General features: G+C 43.3%; 1 protein-coding gene across 4 annotated transcripts in view; it reads left to right on the top strand.

The window, feature by feature from the left end:
- The first annotated feature begins 8,262 nt into the window (after window positions 1-8,262).
- cadm1a (cell adhesion molecule 1a) overlaps window positions 8,263-14,924 on the top strand; it is a 323,583-nt gene continuing 316,921 nt past the window's right edge. For 3 of the 4 annotated variants that reach the window (XM_046410017.1, XM_046410016.1, XM_046410014.1), the window contains exon 1: window positions 8,267-8,397. In XM_046410017.1, the coding sequence (XP_046265973.1) occupies window positions 8,325-8,397 (73 nt within the window). In that variant the 5' untranslated portion in view covers window positions 8,267-8,324. Of the gene's footprint in view, window positions 8,398-14,924 lie in introns of all 4 variants that reach the window. The other variant, XM_046410015.1, reaches the window with a different exon arrangement.

Genomic DNA, 14,924 nt, shown 5'->3' with positions numbered 1-14,924 from the left:
GGGCAAATTAGGTGTTACAAAGAAACTGCACAGTCAGTGTAAATAGTAGTTACCTGGATGTAACCTCAGTTCTATGAGTAGGCTGTGTACAGGTTTTAGCAGAGGGAGGGAGCCACCCCCTGATTGGGCAATTGTGAAGAGGGTGGAGGACTACAACTGCCATGATCATGTATTCTTAAGTTAATATACTGTATTTTTATGTGTCATAATAAATAATAACAAATCAATTATCCCAAATGAGAAAACTACCTTTTGTTTTCTGGAAATAACAAGTTGTTTTAAGTGCAGGATACCAACAATATTTCATGTGACAAAAACACAATAATTTAGTAAATATTATCGGTTGGTTACCGTGCAGGCTGTGACCGACTGTTGCTAAAAAGAACATGCAGAAATTGAAAGCTCAGATTTATAAAGGTGCATAACATAAGAAATTTAGATTGAATTAATTAATTAATTACATTATTAAATAAATTAGAAATATAAACAGAATATATGTTGCGTGTTTTTGCAGAGATATTTTGTGAAATTGCCACACTAGTCAGCCAATAGGAACGTTAGCTGAATGGCTAACTGAGCTAACAGCAGCTACAGTTACCAGTTATGCTTGTGATACTCTGCCCCCTACAGATATGGTGTATAAACTTGACATGTGGCCAGTTCTTACTTATTGCACCTTTAATTTAGCAACAAAGCAATAAGCTGAAAAAATAAAACCTAACCATTAAAAGGGGCATGAAAACACAACTGAAATGGTTGATAAATAATGTAAGATTGGTTTTCACCTCGGATGGTGATGAATCCCATCAGTCTTAACACAGCACCTTCTTGGCTAACTGGTGAATGAATGAATGAATGAATGGGATCCATGCAGCCATTAGATGAATGACAGGACATGGGAGGTAGGATGAGAGAGCAGTTTGTTTGTTGAAAATATCACTGACTTTAATTAGTGTGTGATTTCATATTTTGTCTCATTGAAAACAAACATACGGTCTATGAAAAAGAAATCTGTTTTGTATTATATACACATTCAGATTTGGTGTAATTTTCCCTCATCCCCAAAAACCTAGATAAAAAATATTCCTCTTAAATTTCTTAGCATGTCATCAGGTCTTACGTCAAGAGCTCTGAGTTCAGCCAATCTTCAGAGGTTTGAAAACAGAATCTTTCTTTTAAATGTGGACACAAATTAGTTTAGAGGCAAATTTTCAAAGAGGAGTACCACTAAACCTCTCTGGCAATTTTGGGGAATAGTGCCCTTTTTACCTTGCACCCAAGAGTATATGCATGCAATTACTTGAAATACTGCGAAATCTCTATGAAAACACACACACACACACACACACACACCCACACACACACTACTGTGGGTGAAACAAAGCCAAATGATAAAATTGCACAAAAGATCCTCACTAAGCCTGAGGGATTCAACCCACATTTAGTTGACTAGCATGAATATTTATCAGGTGAAGAATACGCGACTTGTGTATATTTGCGTTTTCATAATATCACCAAAAATGCCCAATTTCATTAAACCTTAAACATCAGTAAACTGATATATCCAAAAAAGATACAAACAGTGGCACACAGTGTGGGCTCAAAGGGAAAATCCCTAAATTACACGAAGATGTTCCAAAGAATATAGTGTTTTGTCAGGAGAAACACTGTCATCACTCCCCATAAGCATGAAGGAGGACAGTGATGCTTTGAACATCATGAACCTCACATTACCCTCAGCTCTGTCCAGGGGGGTTGGGGATGGGGGGGTGATGGTGGGTGGGGTGGGGTGCTGATTATTGCTTGGCTTGTCAGCCTCCAACCCTGCCAAGCTCTCGACAGACCAAAGGTATGGATGGTTCACAAACAGAATGTTTAAATCTGGCCTGCATCAAAGACCTGAATAGCAAATAGGAAATTACAATCAACCACAGAGAATTTCCATGAGCTGGATGATCCACAGTTATTGCAAAAGACGACATTCGAGGGTTCTTAAAAGCAAAGCTTTTGTTTTAAATTTACTTTGTCACCAATAAAATAAAAAAAGAATTGCTGTGCATTCTTGAATGTTTCCTTTCTTCTTCCTTTTTTTCACTTGCTTATTCCTTGCTATACTGTCTGCGGTGTGTGGCTTTGTCCAAACACCAAGACAGTCTGTGATGTCGACACAGCCTGACTGATTCAGTAACACTCACATATAAGCTCAAGGTTTCTGAACGTAACTTGATTCCTCCTCTGAACTATACCGTTTTGGTCAAACAGGTACTAAAATTGTCTAGCAACTCAAAGATGTTTTGAACAGTGTCCACCAGATAATAAAGAGGGCAAATATACCAGCTAAACCAGAGTAAAGCAGGTCTCCTCCTCTGGCTCACGAGAGAAGTTTACCTACCAGAACCTCACGCACAACCATGTTCGAACACTTCAGCAGTTACATTTGCTGTCACTGACAGGTAATAATGCAGTACTCAAGCCATACAAGGGGTTGGATGTATGTGTTCAGCTATATGCGTGAAGCCCACTTCTCTACAGCAGGGGGGATAATTCCACCAAGGCTTGTCGTGAATGGCTTTGAGTGGTGCAGGAGTTTTTCCACCTCACTTCACAGAGAGTTCAAGTTGTTTACATTGATGACGTGTTGACATGAGTTGTGCTATAGACACAAACCACAGGAAGAGCCTTGTTTCCTGCAGGACTCCTCAGCTCATGATTACACTGTTGATATGTGGTTGAATCGACCTACTTTTACTGAAATCTAACACAGCCAATAAAGTGCTGCTCATCTGGTGACCTGCACAGTGCATTCAGTCATCTTCACAGTAAAGGTATTTTGCTGGTTGACTCGTGGAAAGTGTCTCTGGAGAAAGACAGGTGATCGTTGAATCTCATTCCCAGATCGTTAAGTAGCCATCAACCCTGGGAATGAAACTCAACAACCAATTATCTTTCTCTAGAATTGTTGATGATTTTAGAAAGCATCCTGCTGCTGGGCAGTAGTGGAGAATGAATCGTACCAACCAGGGCCACTGAAAATCTCTGCAGGATGCATATGAGCCCAGGAGGTTACATTCAACCGCAGCAGAAACTCAAGGTTGGGTCCAGTACAAGTCCAGAAATTTTCCTAAAGCAAGTAAAACTGGTTCTCTTCTGAAGGAGCGCTGACCATCATCTCCACCAGCTCATAATGATGTCTGGAGAAAATTCAAATCACTGAACTGAAGATGTTTTGATGCTTATCTAAAACACTGCTTCCACTCAAACTTCTGTGGGGAGTATTTATGGTAAATGGACAGCACTTCTTCTCTACCTCAGCAGACAAAGTGCTTTACAATTGCAGCCGTCATACAGCGCACTGCCCTGCCAATGGAGAATAATTTGGAGTTTAGTGTCTTGCTCAAGGACACTTAAAACATTCGGACAGGAGGAGCTGCGGACAAAAATGCCAACCCGGAGATTAGTGTGCAACCTGATTCATCTCCTGTGCCACAGCCACCTCTACTTCTTCCTGTGAGGTGACATACCCAGAGAGGGAGATTTGGGGAAAACACAAAGGTCTGTTATATGAACAGCAAACAAATCCATAAGAATTTGAGTGAAATTAAACATCCTCTTTCATGGTGATCATGTTTGACCAGTTCAAATCCTTTATTGAACCTTCAAAATAAAACATCATCCTGTTATTTCTTTATAGCAGCAGAAACAGACTCATGTTAGTATCTTTCTTTAAGTTTTAGCTATTAAAACAAAAAAGCTCTTTCATTCTCAAGAATAAACAAAAGCAAGCACTTTTTATCTGAGCTATGCCTTCGGTCATTGAAATGATAGAAGCTACAGAGCATATTTTCTCGAGAACTGAGCAGTAATGAGAACATAAATCAGTTTCAACAAATGAGAAAAAGTCCCCTGTTTTATAGGGTTATAAATGTATACTGCAGCTTTAACACAGCCTCACGAGAAAGCCCATTTCCTCTTCTCTCTCAGAAGCATCAATTACTTATCCTTTGTCCTGCCGTTATTTTGAACCCTGACAAAACGCAAACTGACAGTTGCTTTCAGTGAACTTCACTAACCTCCTGAAACTTTGTTTTAATGCAACAAATGTCCTGGTTGTTTTTGACCACTTCTCCCAGATCTCACTTCCTGTCTGTCAAATGACTGTCACACAGCAATGCTGAAGCCAGCGTCACAGTCAGGCCTTGAATATCATCAGAAAAGGCACACATATGTCCTCCTGCTGCAAACTGCAAACAAATCTGTGCTTAGTAACTGAAGCTTGCACACAAAATAAACCTATAAAAATAGGATTTCTGCACGTTGAAAAGCATTGCTGCAGCTATACTCAGTGCTGCTCCTGTTGATCACAATAACAACAAAGACTCACACTTTAAGTGCTACAGTCTGCAATGTCGACAGCAGCAGGAGGGCGCTGCTGTGTGCACCTTTATGTGCACCCACATACTTAAAAGTGTAAAAAATGAGTTAGTGTGATACAGAAACATGATTGTTCAGAGGTCTTTGGCCATCACCGTCTGTGCAAACCTGGACTTGCATTGCACTGTGGTTACATGTTATGTACCATCTGTCAGGGGTTTGGTTTCAACACAAAACCACATTATAATTTCACAGCAATGTTAAATGAATGTGCTAAGAAAACAGCAGAAGTCAGTAAGAGGACAAATCAGTGGTTTTAACCTCGGTCCCATGATTTTCCATTCTCAAAAGTTAATAGATAAACAGTTAACAGCATGGATAAGAATACCTCCAATAAATACAGTGAATTGATCTTTGTGGCAGACAGCAGCATCTGGCAGCTTGTAAAATTTATTATGTTACTTTCATAATTAATGCATTTCCCACTGTATGGAACACAACACATTAATATGTATGTTTGTATTTTCATATTTAACCAGCTGGCTATCTAGTTTGCTAATTGATATCAAACTGCAGGAGTATGTTATCTATACAAATGAGACAGAAATGATAACTCTCAATTTAATTCACTTTCCTGTCAACCCAAACACTGGAATTAATGATGGGAAAACACATTTCTGCAAGACAGCTATGTATGCTGCAACCAACAAAGGTCTGGTTAGGTCCAGGCCCAAAATTCACTTTGTTAGGATTAGGAAAAGATCATGTTGTGGTTTACCTTTTATTCTGCCAGCTGCCTCCCTGTGCTTTTTTTAGATGTTTTTTATATAGATGTGTCTTTGAAATTCCAAACTTCACTTGATTTCGTTTCACTTCATTTGAAATTTCACTTCCATTTGTCTCCATCCTCACAAGCCTCCCTTTCAAACTTCTGCTTCCTTGACTCCTTCCTTCATTAAAGGAACCACAGTGGAGATGATGAAGCCATGAAACTTCATGGAGAAGTTGCCCCCAACCTGAGTGTCACAGCTTGGGTTTCTCTTTACAAAACCTACTGACTTATGCCCACCACTGACCTCCATTTGAACTTGTGTTCATCCTCTTGTGCTTGACCCCCATTTATTCCCACCCTTGGACCCATCGAATCCCTTTTGCTCTCATTCAAAATGCCCCAACCTTACCTGCCCTTTCCTTACCCAATAATTAATTTGACAGTCTTTCTTAAATTACTTCATCAGCTGCTGTCAGAGTAGTCCCACAGACAAGATTCTCTTTTGTGGCTTCAGATTCAACCCTTCTAAAGTGTTCAGGTTAAATTGTTATGAGCTTACACTACAAAATGTATCTGCTCTCATCATCCATCATGTAATCCCTCTTGGCCTCAGATCATGGGGCAGTGGTTACTTTAATGTCCAGAGAATCAAAAGACCTGCAGGCAGCATAATGTTTTCCTTCTCTGGAATAAACAGCCCTCGTGTGATAAAGGAAGCACTGACTGTGGAAACCTTCAAATTGAAACTCAAAGCATATCTGCTGCCATTGTCATACGAGCGACATCAGCGCCGTCTCGCTCACTAGTGGCAGTCTCTGCTTCTGCCCCAGCTATCTGTGTGCATTTGGCTCACTGTGTCTGACTTTGTGAGCCGTGTGTGTGTGTGTGTGTGTGTGTGTGGCTGTTTATCGTTTCTCTCTGTAACACGCCGGCCTGACGCAGTGTTTCTACCTGGCAGTGGATTGAGGTTATGCACTTACGTCTGGGGATGCTGACACTGACTGGTCATCCACCACACTGCATTTATCTGAGTCATATGACTTGATTTCACTTTCACCATCCATTATAATGCTTTTGTCTGACCTTCCAGGTAGAGTCGGGGCGAGTATTATTCCTTTTCATTCTTCTTCTTCAGTCAGGCCAATAGATGGCATTGTTGGGAGAAGGTTGCTCAGTCATGATGTTGGTTAGTCCATCCACCACTTCTCCAGATCAAGACATCTTGACAACTGCTTCCCTGCTGCCATGAGATCTGGTGTATGTATTTCCACTGACACAGGTCCTTATGATGAGGCTGATAACAGTAAATATGCTGAGCAGATGAATCTACGCTGGGAAAGCAGCTGGTGCAAATCCAGCTTCTGAAGGCTTCAACCCAACCTGAGCCTAAATTGCACTCGCTCTGGCTTGTCGGTGCTCCATTTAATCAGGGGAGAGACGCCCGTCGTCAGCCCACGTCCAGTAGCCTGGAATGCCAAAAGGCTCAGTACAAAATGTCCTCCCTATTGTAAACTTGTGCAGCCAGGCTTTCTGTTGGTTTAGTGCTCAGGCAGTTGGGATATTCTGTTTTGGGGCAGGTGACTGAAAAACTGACTGAACTGTCGGAGCCACACTGTAAGGAAGGCTGAAAATAATCCAGTATATATCCTTTGATTACCTTCAGGAGAAAAAGTCCAATAGCAACAAAAACAATAGCACATACAAAGAGGATAAAACAACATTTGGTTACATGAACATACTGAAGCTTGCATTTCAGCTACACTGTGAGAGGAAGCCCAGCGCATTGTGACCTTATGTGGATGCTTAGTATCTACTGCTCATTAGCTTAAATATGTTCTGAAGTTGTTGCTGTCTTTGTAACCATGTGTGCACACATATGTTAGGAGAACATGATGAAACGTCATCATCCCCCCATGAGTGACTAATTCCCATTTGATTGGTACACAATCGCCTTTTGGGACCAGTCACTCGAGACTGCTTAGGCTGAATTGCAGAAATGCAGCAATGAAATGAAGCATTCATTTCATCGCCGATCTCCAACCACATTGATCACTCAATAACTAACCAACCTCGTGAGGTCTGGTTATTCATCTTCTTTTCGTAGGCAGGGAGAAAATGTGAATTAGTAACCAGACCTCATGAGGTTGGTTATCCCTTCAAGAATGGCAATAATGTGGTGGAGGGTTGTGTGCACCCCACAGGGAGCTGAACTGCCGGCAGCAAAAGCCACTGCTAAAACCATAAGTTGGGCTGATAATGACGGTAAAGCTCAGCGCTGAGTGCAGTACTGTGATTATCCAACAATTACCAAAGATAGAAAAACAAAAGATGTAATCAAAATGTATTCATATTGTGGAACAGGATTTCCCATAGTGAGTAAATATCACACATAGAGTCACAGAAGCACCTTGCTCAATCTTATTGTCATTAAGATACCTGCAGAAAAAGAAAAGGTTTCTCCGTGGACAGATGAGGGGGGTCTCGGGTCATGCTGATCTGAAACACTGTGGGTGAATCAGTTCAGTCTTTGAAATGAAAACACACACACACACACACACATTACAGGAGGCTTAACCAGCACCTCACCATAACGAGAAACAACCTTAAAGCAACCTTAAAGCAACTCTTCACCCTAATATTTAATGATGTATGTTGTGGGGGCCTGCATTTTGTCCCCATAAGGCGGGTCCCCACAATGTGACTGTGTAAACAGATTGTTGTCCCCTCAACTACAGGAACACGCGTCCACACACACACACACACACACACACACACACACACACACAGAGAGACAAAAATATTCTGATCAAAATGTATTCAGTTCAAGAGAGTTCATGAAGGATCAGAATGTTTTCCCATGATGAGGACGGGACCCATCCAATTTCACCACGCACACACACACACACACACACGCCTCGAGACTCATCACTCCTGCAGCACAACACAGCGATAAAAACACTGAGAACCTCTCCGAGTTTTTCCCTTTTTAATGAGAGAATAATACAAGAGTTGAACGATATAAGACACGCTCACCACAAGCCACGTGACTTCCAGTAAATAAATAGAAATAAAAAGAATTTGGTGAATCGTACCCTCCCTTCCTCGCATCTCATTAAGTGAGTCCCGGTCTAAGCTATAGGTGAAGCCGCCTCTCTCTGCCATACTGAAGCAGGTGTCCAACATGGCGAACGCTGGCAGCGGCTCTCTCGCGACTATTCTCTCTTTATTTATGCTTCAAGCGGCTCTTCACAAAGGTAGGACTCTTCCCGTGATGTCTAAATGGAACACACACTTTGCTGTCACGTTTTGTCCGCGGATGTAGTTGGCGGAGTGTATTTTATCTGCGGGGCGTTTGGTTTTTTGAACGTGCGCAAGCGGAGCCTTTTGGATGTGCGATGTTGTCGAGAAGTAAGAAAAGCCAAGTGTCCGTAAAGTTGAAATGCGGAATGGAAAATAGCAGATTGGCGTGTGTGTGCCGTGTAGACGACACAAGCAGGGCTCTGGGATGCGCTGCTTAAGCATACATCACTTCGGTCAGCTCACGGTTATAGATCGCGTAGCCGCCGCCGCACAGCTGCCAACTCTGTTGTGGGGGAAAAAACCCAACAGTGTGGCGGTTTGTCGCTCAGGACGCACAGAGACGGCCATCTAACCCGATTAAACTGGTGTTCGTGCGCTCAGGCTGCTGGCTTGGTTACTTTTGTGGGATGTTGTTGGGAGCGGAGCCTGGACTGCTGTAAATCACAAGGAGCGGCGGTGCTTTGGAGTAGAGTATGCGGTGTGAGCCCACGCCACAGCAAACTCTACTCGAAACGCTGTGAATTTAATCGGTCTGTATCGAGTCAAAGGTTCCCGTGTGTTACAACGCTGTTAAAGCTCTCCCAGTAATTCTGTGGTTTTGTTGATAAATTCGGCTCACAGCTTGCTCACGAACAAGTAGTTATTTTCCATTTAATGTCAGTTTTTGTTAGAATTTGTTGACTTGCCACCCTGCCGGATTTCGGTGGGGAGACCATTGGGACGACGGCCGAAGCAGTTTACAAAAAGTTGACATTTCAGTGAAGCAAGTGCTACACGTTGGTTCGTTTGTGTGCCGAAGTGAGAAGCACCTCCGAGTGGCCCACGCTGGGTCTCACGTTAACCCGCTGTGCGTGTGGATTGTCGCTGGTAAACACAAGGCGATCAATTTGCCGGAGCTTCCAGTTGAGCTCCGAGCTGCGTGGTCGTAACATCGGGACTGATTTTGCAGAAGCATCATGCACGGACACATGAGATTCGTCCTGCCGTAGTAGCCGATGAGTCAGATGCTTTTCAGAGGCGATTCGAGCAGGCTTTTAAACGGCCGTGAGTGGTATTTGTACGCGCACACACACGTTCATTTACTGGACTGTGGTAATGTTAAGTGTTACATCTCGTCACTATAAAGTGAGAGTAGCTATTATGTTATGTGCTCTTTGTTTAGTCGTGAACTACTGAGAGACGCACACTCGGTTCATCTTTGCGCATTGGTGCCGTGAAGATGCAGTGAAATAATAGTAACCTGCATGCGCACCGCGTTACAAACTAGTACAAATATGTTACACAATTATGTAACTGGTTAAACTAAGGCTTTGTGGTGAATTTCAGCACAGTTCAACGCGCCGCCTCAGCTTCCTCCCTGCAGCCCGCGTTTCCGTGGTCAGTTCAGTCCTGAATGATGACCAACATAAAGTTATTCAGTGCAAAGCAGCTCCTCATAAGAATAAAACATAAGAACCGCCCCCCCTCCCTTTCTTTAAACAAATGCTGAGTTCGAGCCCCCAGCGGTGAGAATGACGGAGCGGCAGATGTCGACGTTTGTCACAACGTGGATTACTCCGCGGGCTTAATCCGTCACGTTTTATCCATTAAAATGGACGCACACTGATCATGTTTTTTATTTATTTATTTTTTCTTCATGCGACAAGTCAGTCCAACAGTCCTGTAAAGCACGGCAAACTAAAGAAGACTCTGACAGCGGCCAGTGCTGCCTGCCTTCGTGGAAATGGCTGCACTGATATCAAACAAAGCTCAGGGCACGTTTGCACAAAGCATATCAATAATTCACCTCCTGCTGCATGCTGTATGCTCACATCTTGCTTAGCATTGCAGGATGCCCCCCCCCTCCATACAAATAAATGGAAGTCGGTGCTGTGATGGGGAGGATTGCTCTGCAGTCAGGCTCAGAGAAGCCTGCATTAATTAATTTCTCCTCATCTAAGAGTTCCATTTTGGCACGCAGGCCAACCTCGTGTGGTCATCAAATCACACAAGTGCTCCAAATGAAATGGATTTATGGGAGAGCATTCACAGTTCACCGCGTTTGACTGCCATTGCTCTTGTTTCAGAGCACTGGGAGGAGTGGATACAGTGAGCCTCCAGAGTGTTCATCCTTTGGATACCTTTTGTTAGTCGTCGGTCTATGGGCCTAAATGCAAATTATGTTAATCAGTTCTACCGACTCAAACAGGAGGTGGGAATTCAGCAGGCAACAGTCTTAATTGGGTTCATATTATTATAGTAACTGAGCACTGAGATGTGCACCTGCTAAATCCACATTTTTTTTGTGATAATTAGAAGGCACATAAACTGTAAACACATTATCACAACATATCACCATAAGCATACACGAAGAGCTAATAAAAGTTCTGTATTTTTGTATGTTAATTAAGTCTGCTCACAATCATATAATAGTCCAATTGTGGTCATCAATTTAGCTCGTGCAAATAATTAGACTCCGACTTGACTGTGGCAGCGACATTTTGTGTTTAGATTATCTGCCGCTTTAATGGATTCTTGATTTATAGACTCATACATTTTAACCAAGTCGTATTCATAATGTGGGGCTTTTAAGAAGAGAAAGAACTTTTCCGTTGAGTATTCAGAAAAAGTGCTTTGATAGGAAAGATGGAAGAAAAATGACAAACCAGCATTGACTGTAATTTGTACATGATGATATGTTGTGCAAACGTACGTTTCGGTCATCTGCAGTGAATCACGTGGTGCTGCATGGAGGTTTTATTTAAGTGTGTTCAGTCCGTCCCGTTGTAACATGGATTACACAGTGGGAACAGCAGGGGCACGGCACTTTGCAGGTGTTGGTAAAGAGCGCTAACGCAGCACTCTCTGACCAGGAGCTTGCTGAGACTCGAAAACTCGGTGAGGCAAACCATCAGTTATGTCACGAAGCGTCTCTGCTTTCATTTTTGTGGAGTTATGTCACAGTGCGATAGTGCAGGTGAGTGCGTGAATACATTAAAACTATATGCTAACATGATTTCACGGTGACTCGACCGTTAAACATGACCTCAGTGTTTATGTTTGTGTGTTTACATGGTTCCTGCGTGTTTGATCTGGATACTCGTTATGTTTTTTATCCATCCTTCAGGAAGTCGCAGTGGATAAGATCATCAGCTGTGCCTGTGATGCATGTAGATTTAAACTTTGCCGGAGAATCTGACGTGTTTCCCGTTGATGGAAAGTCTGAGATATCGGGTTTCTTGTGCAAATAATCACATTCCCTACAGATGATGAGCAGAAACGGCAGATATTTAAATGACAATGCATGATGTCGCTTAATCAGAGAAGAAATACTTGATGGGATTTCTTAAAAATCTGTGACGGTGCACCTGAAAGCTTACAGCTGCATTTCTTTGCCCTAAATGCACAAAGCGTCTCGGATGTGTTTGTTTGTGACAGCTCAGTTAAGGTTTGATCTCCGTGCTGCCTGCTTGTCGCTTGCCACTCTTGAGCCTGTTCTGTTCTTCAGATGAGATTCGTGGCTCCTCTTAGGAAGCTGATGTGAGGCTCTGTTCTCAGTGTTGTTGTTCACCGAAAATGATTTCATGAGCTGCCGGAGGAAAGAAATGTGATTGTGAAGCACAGCATTTGACTCTAAAACACCAGTCCTGTTTACCAGTTATTGGTGTCGTGTATCAGCTGGGCTCCTGGTGCTCACTCAGAAGCAGAAGCTCGTACAGGAAAGAGCTCAGTTGGTGCTGATAGGACTGCAGAGCTTCACTGGAGTTTTAGTGGCCCATAATGATCTAAATGCTGTTTTACAGACTTTGCTCCACTGATAAAAAAATAATTACCCGAGTAGTTTACTTTGCTTTTCAGTCCTGGTCTCAAAAATTGCCACTTTTGTTACCACTGTGGCCTGGCACAAAACGTCGCCTGTCTGCCTCTTCAGTTACAGAAGAAACCCGGTATCAGGCCGAGCTGAATCCTCCTAGAGAGTGGTTTGGCTCCGAGTCAAGCCGGTAGGAGCCCTGCTGATGGAAAACAGGTGTGGAAATGGACTTGTTCTCCCTCTGTACCCCCCTGCCCCAGCAGCCTCCCCAGCTGTAATGAAGAACAATGGCTCTATTCCTGAAGGGAGGGGACCCCAAGTGACCCCCCCGCCCCACCCTCCTCCTCCCCCTGCCCCAGCCAGTCTACAGCGACTGTGCTGGCAAGCCAACAGATGACTGGGCTGGGTCGCATCTGGCCTCTGTGCACTTAGTGTAATCAAAGAGAGAAAAAAGGTTTATGGCCTACTTGTTAGTGTGCTGCCGACTGATGGGATGTCAAGTAAGCCCCCTCCGATTCCAAATCTCTGGAGGGATTGGGAAGGTGGTGTTGAGGGGGAGGGCGTGGGCTGCAATCTGCCATACTGCACGCAGCGTACTGGCTTAGGTATCGAATCACATTGTGCTCTACAGTTTGACAGTCTGGCTATACAAGTGAAATGAGTCAAATTCATCTGATGCTTGAATATTTATGATCATATTTACATAATGTTGATGCACAAAAGGCTACTGAGGTGAATGCAAATATTTTCCAAACATCATTTGTAGGAGTCTTGTCCGGCTGAGGCCTCTGGCGAGTGTGCATAAACAAATGCAGCCAGTTTTAAGAAATCGGTAACTCACATTAAAAGTTAAAGAGCGACGCATTGCAAGACTGCTTTTATTCATGTAACGTGATGTGTACACATTGCTTTTCTAGTTTATGTTGTGACCAGCTTTACTGTACTCATTAAAAATAACCCAGACAGTTAGAATTTAAAGGAGCAGCTGGCATCAGGATCAGTTTTTGTTTCCCTTTGTGGTTACTCAGGCCTGATGTTGTGATCAGGGTTTCCTCAGCCGGGGCTTGAATGACAACAAGTTATCATCTTTCTTTTTTCTCTGCTTTATTCTTCCTACCTGAAGTATTTTCTTTACTTGAAACGCAAAATGTGTGGACGACACTGTCGCACAGCGTGGCACCACGTGGAAACCTTTTGCTGAACATGTCCTGCTGCAGTTTTTACTGACGAGTCTCATTAATCAGACAGTGGTATGTTGGTGAGCACGGTCCACTCAGCACGAAGCCGAATCTGCAGCTGGTGTGAGGACAGTCTCCAGCTCCAGTGTGGTTTGTGCTAAACGCATGCAGGACTTAGCGGTCCCTCCTTCCTCCTGCCACTCCTCTCATTCAGACTGAAACGAGTCTGCTAATAGTCTGAACCTTTGCTGAATAAAGTCAGCGCCGCTGTCATCCTTAAGCAGGATTGACTTCCTTCTTTTTTATTTTTTGAACAAACTGTCTCTTAGTCATTACTTGTTGCTTTTTTCACTCGTGTCTGTCTGTGTCACAGCACCGTCGTGGCTCAGCTGTCACTGTCAGAGACGTGTCGTGATTGGCTGCGCTGCACTACGTCACACATAAAAACACACCGAGACAATCCAGCCTGCTGACAGCTTGCTCTCTCTTTTCAGCAGTCGTTTAGACTATAATTCATCAAAATGATCACAGACTTTGTGTCTCGTGTGGTGATTCTTTCAGAGCCTTTAGTCTGATCTTCAGCAACTGCCACACATAACTAGTTGGCTTGATTTCAGGTGACTTGGCCAGTCTGTGGCTCACCAAACAAATGCTCGGTTGCTTTGGCCGTATGTTCGTTTTCGTGATGCGATTTGGGCTGTAAGTCATACACTGTTCACCTAATGTGAAGGTGGTCACCTTTTTTAAAGTCACAAGTCAGTTCTCATGTGTTACATTCTTAACAAAAGCAAAACCTGGAATGGCTTGTGCTGACATTGATTCTCCTTCTCCTAAATCCAGACTTTTGTTCAACATGAGTCTTATTTATTTGTGCAACCAGACCGTAATTCCTGTTCCTGTGCTTCCATCTGAGAACAGCCGATGTGTCGCATGGGATGTGACGTTAGGAACGGCAGCTCTCGCAGCAGCTGGGTTCTCGCTTCAGTTTCTTGCCGTCTCACAATGGCACAACCAGATGAAGGTGCTGCCGGCACTAACTTTTAAAAACTTCAATATAATCTCATTAAGTGAGAGTGGTGGTTCGAATTGGCAAACCGCGGCTCCTTTCAACCAGCCAGTCAAATGTTGAACCGATTTTATCGGCAGGCTGTCAACTGGAAACTCACGTTCCGGTTTCTTAACATCCACCGTCAAAGAAAAGAGTTTTCTCTTCTCTCTCATGGTGAAACGTTGAGATGGAAAAACAAGAAAACAAACAAACAAAAAAAAAAAACAAAACAAACTTGTTGCCTTTTATTGTGAAGAACAAGGAGGAGCCCCCGCAACATGAGAGAGTCGCCGGAGGCAGGTGGATCTGCCCCGAGTCTCTGACACATGGAAGCAGTCCTGACCAAACACTGACAACTGGGAACACACACACACACACACACACACACACACGTACGCGATCACAAGCCGAAAAAGAAAAAAAATCAGTTGCATAAGAGAGAGAGAGAGAGAAGAAAAATGTGCC

The sequence above is a fragment of the Scatophagus argus genome, chromosome 14 (assembly GCF_020382885.2).
Source record: "Scatophagus argus isolate fScaArg1 chromosome 14, fScaArg1.pri, whole genome shotgun sequence".
Taxonomy (NCBI): Eukaryota; Metazoa; Chordata; class Actinopteri; family Scatophagidae; genus Scatophagus; species Scatophagus argus.
The sequence above is the reverse complement of the archived record's forward strand: the minus strand, read 5'-3'. Positions and strand labels throughout refer to the sequence as shown.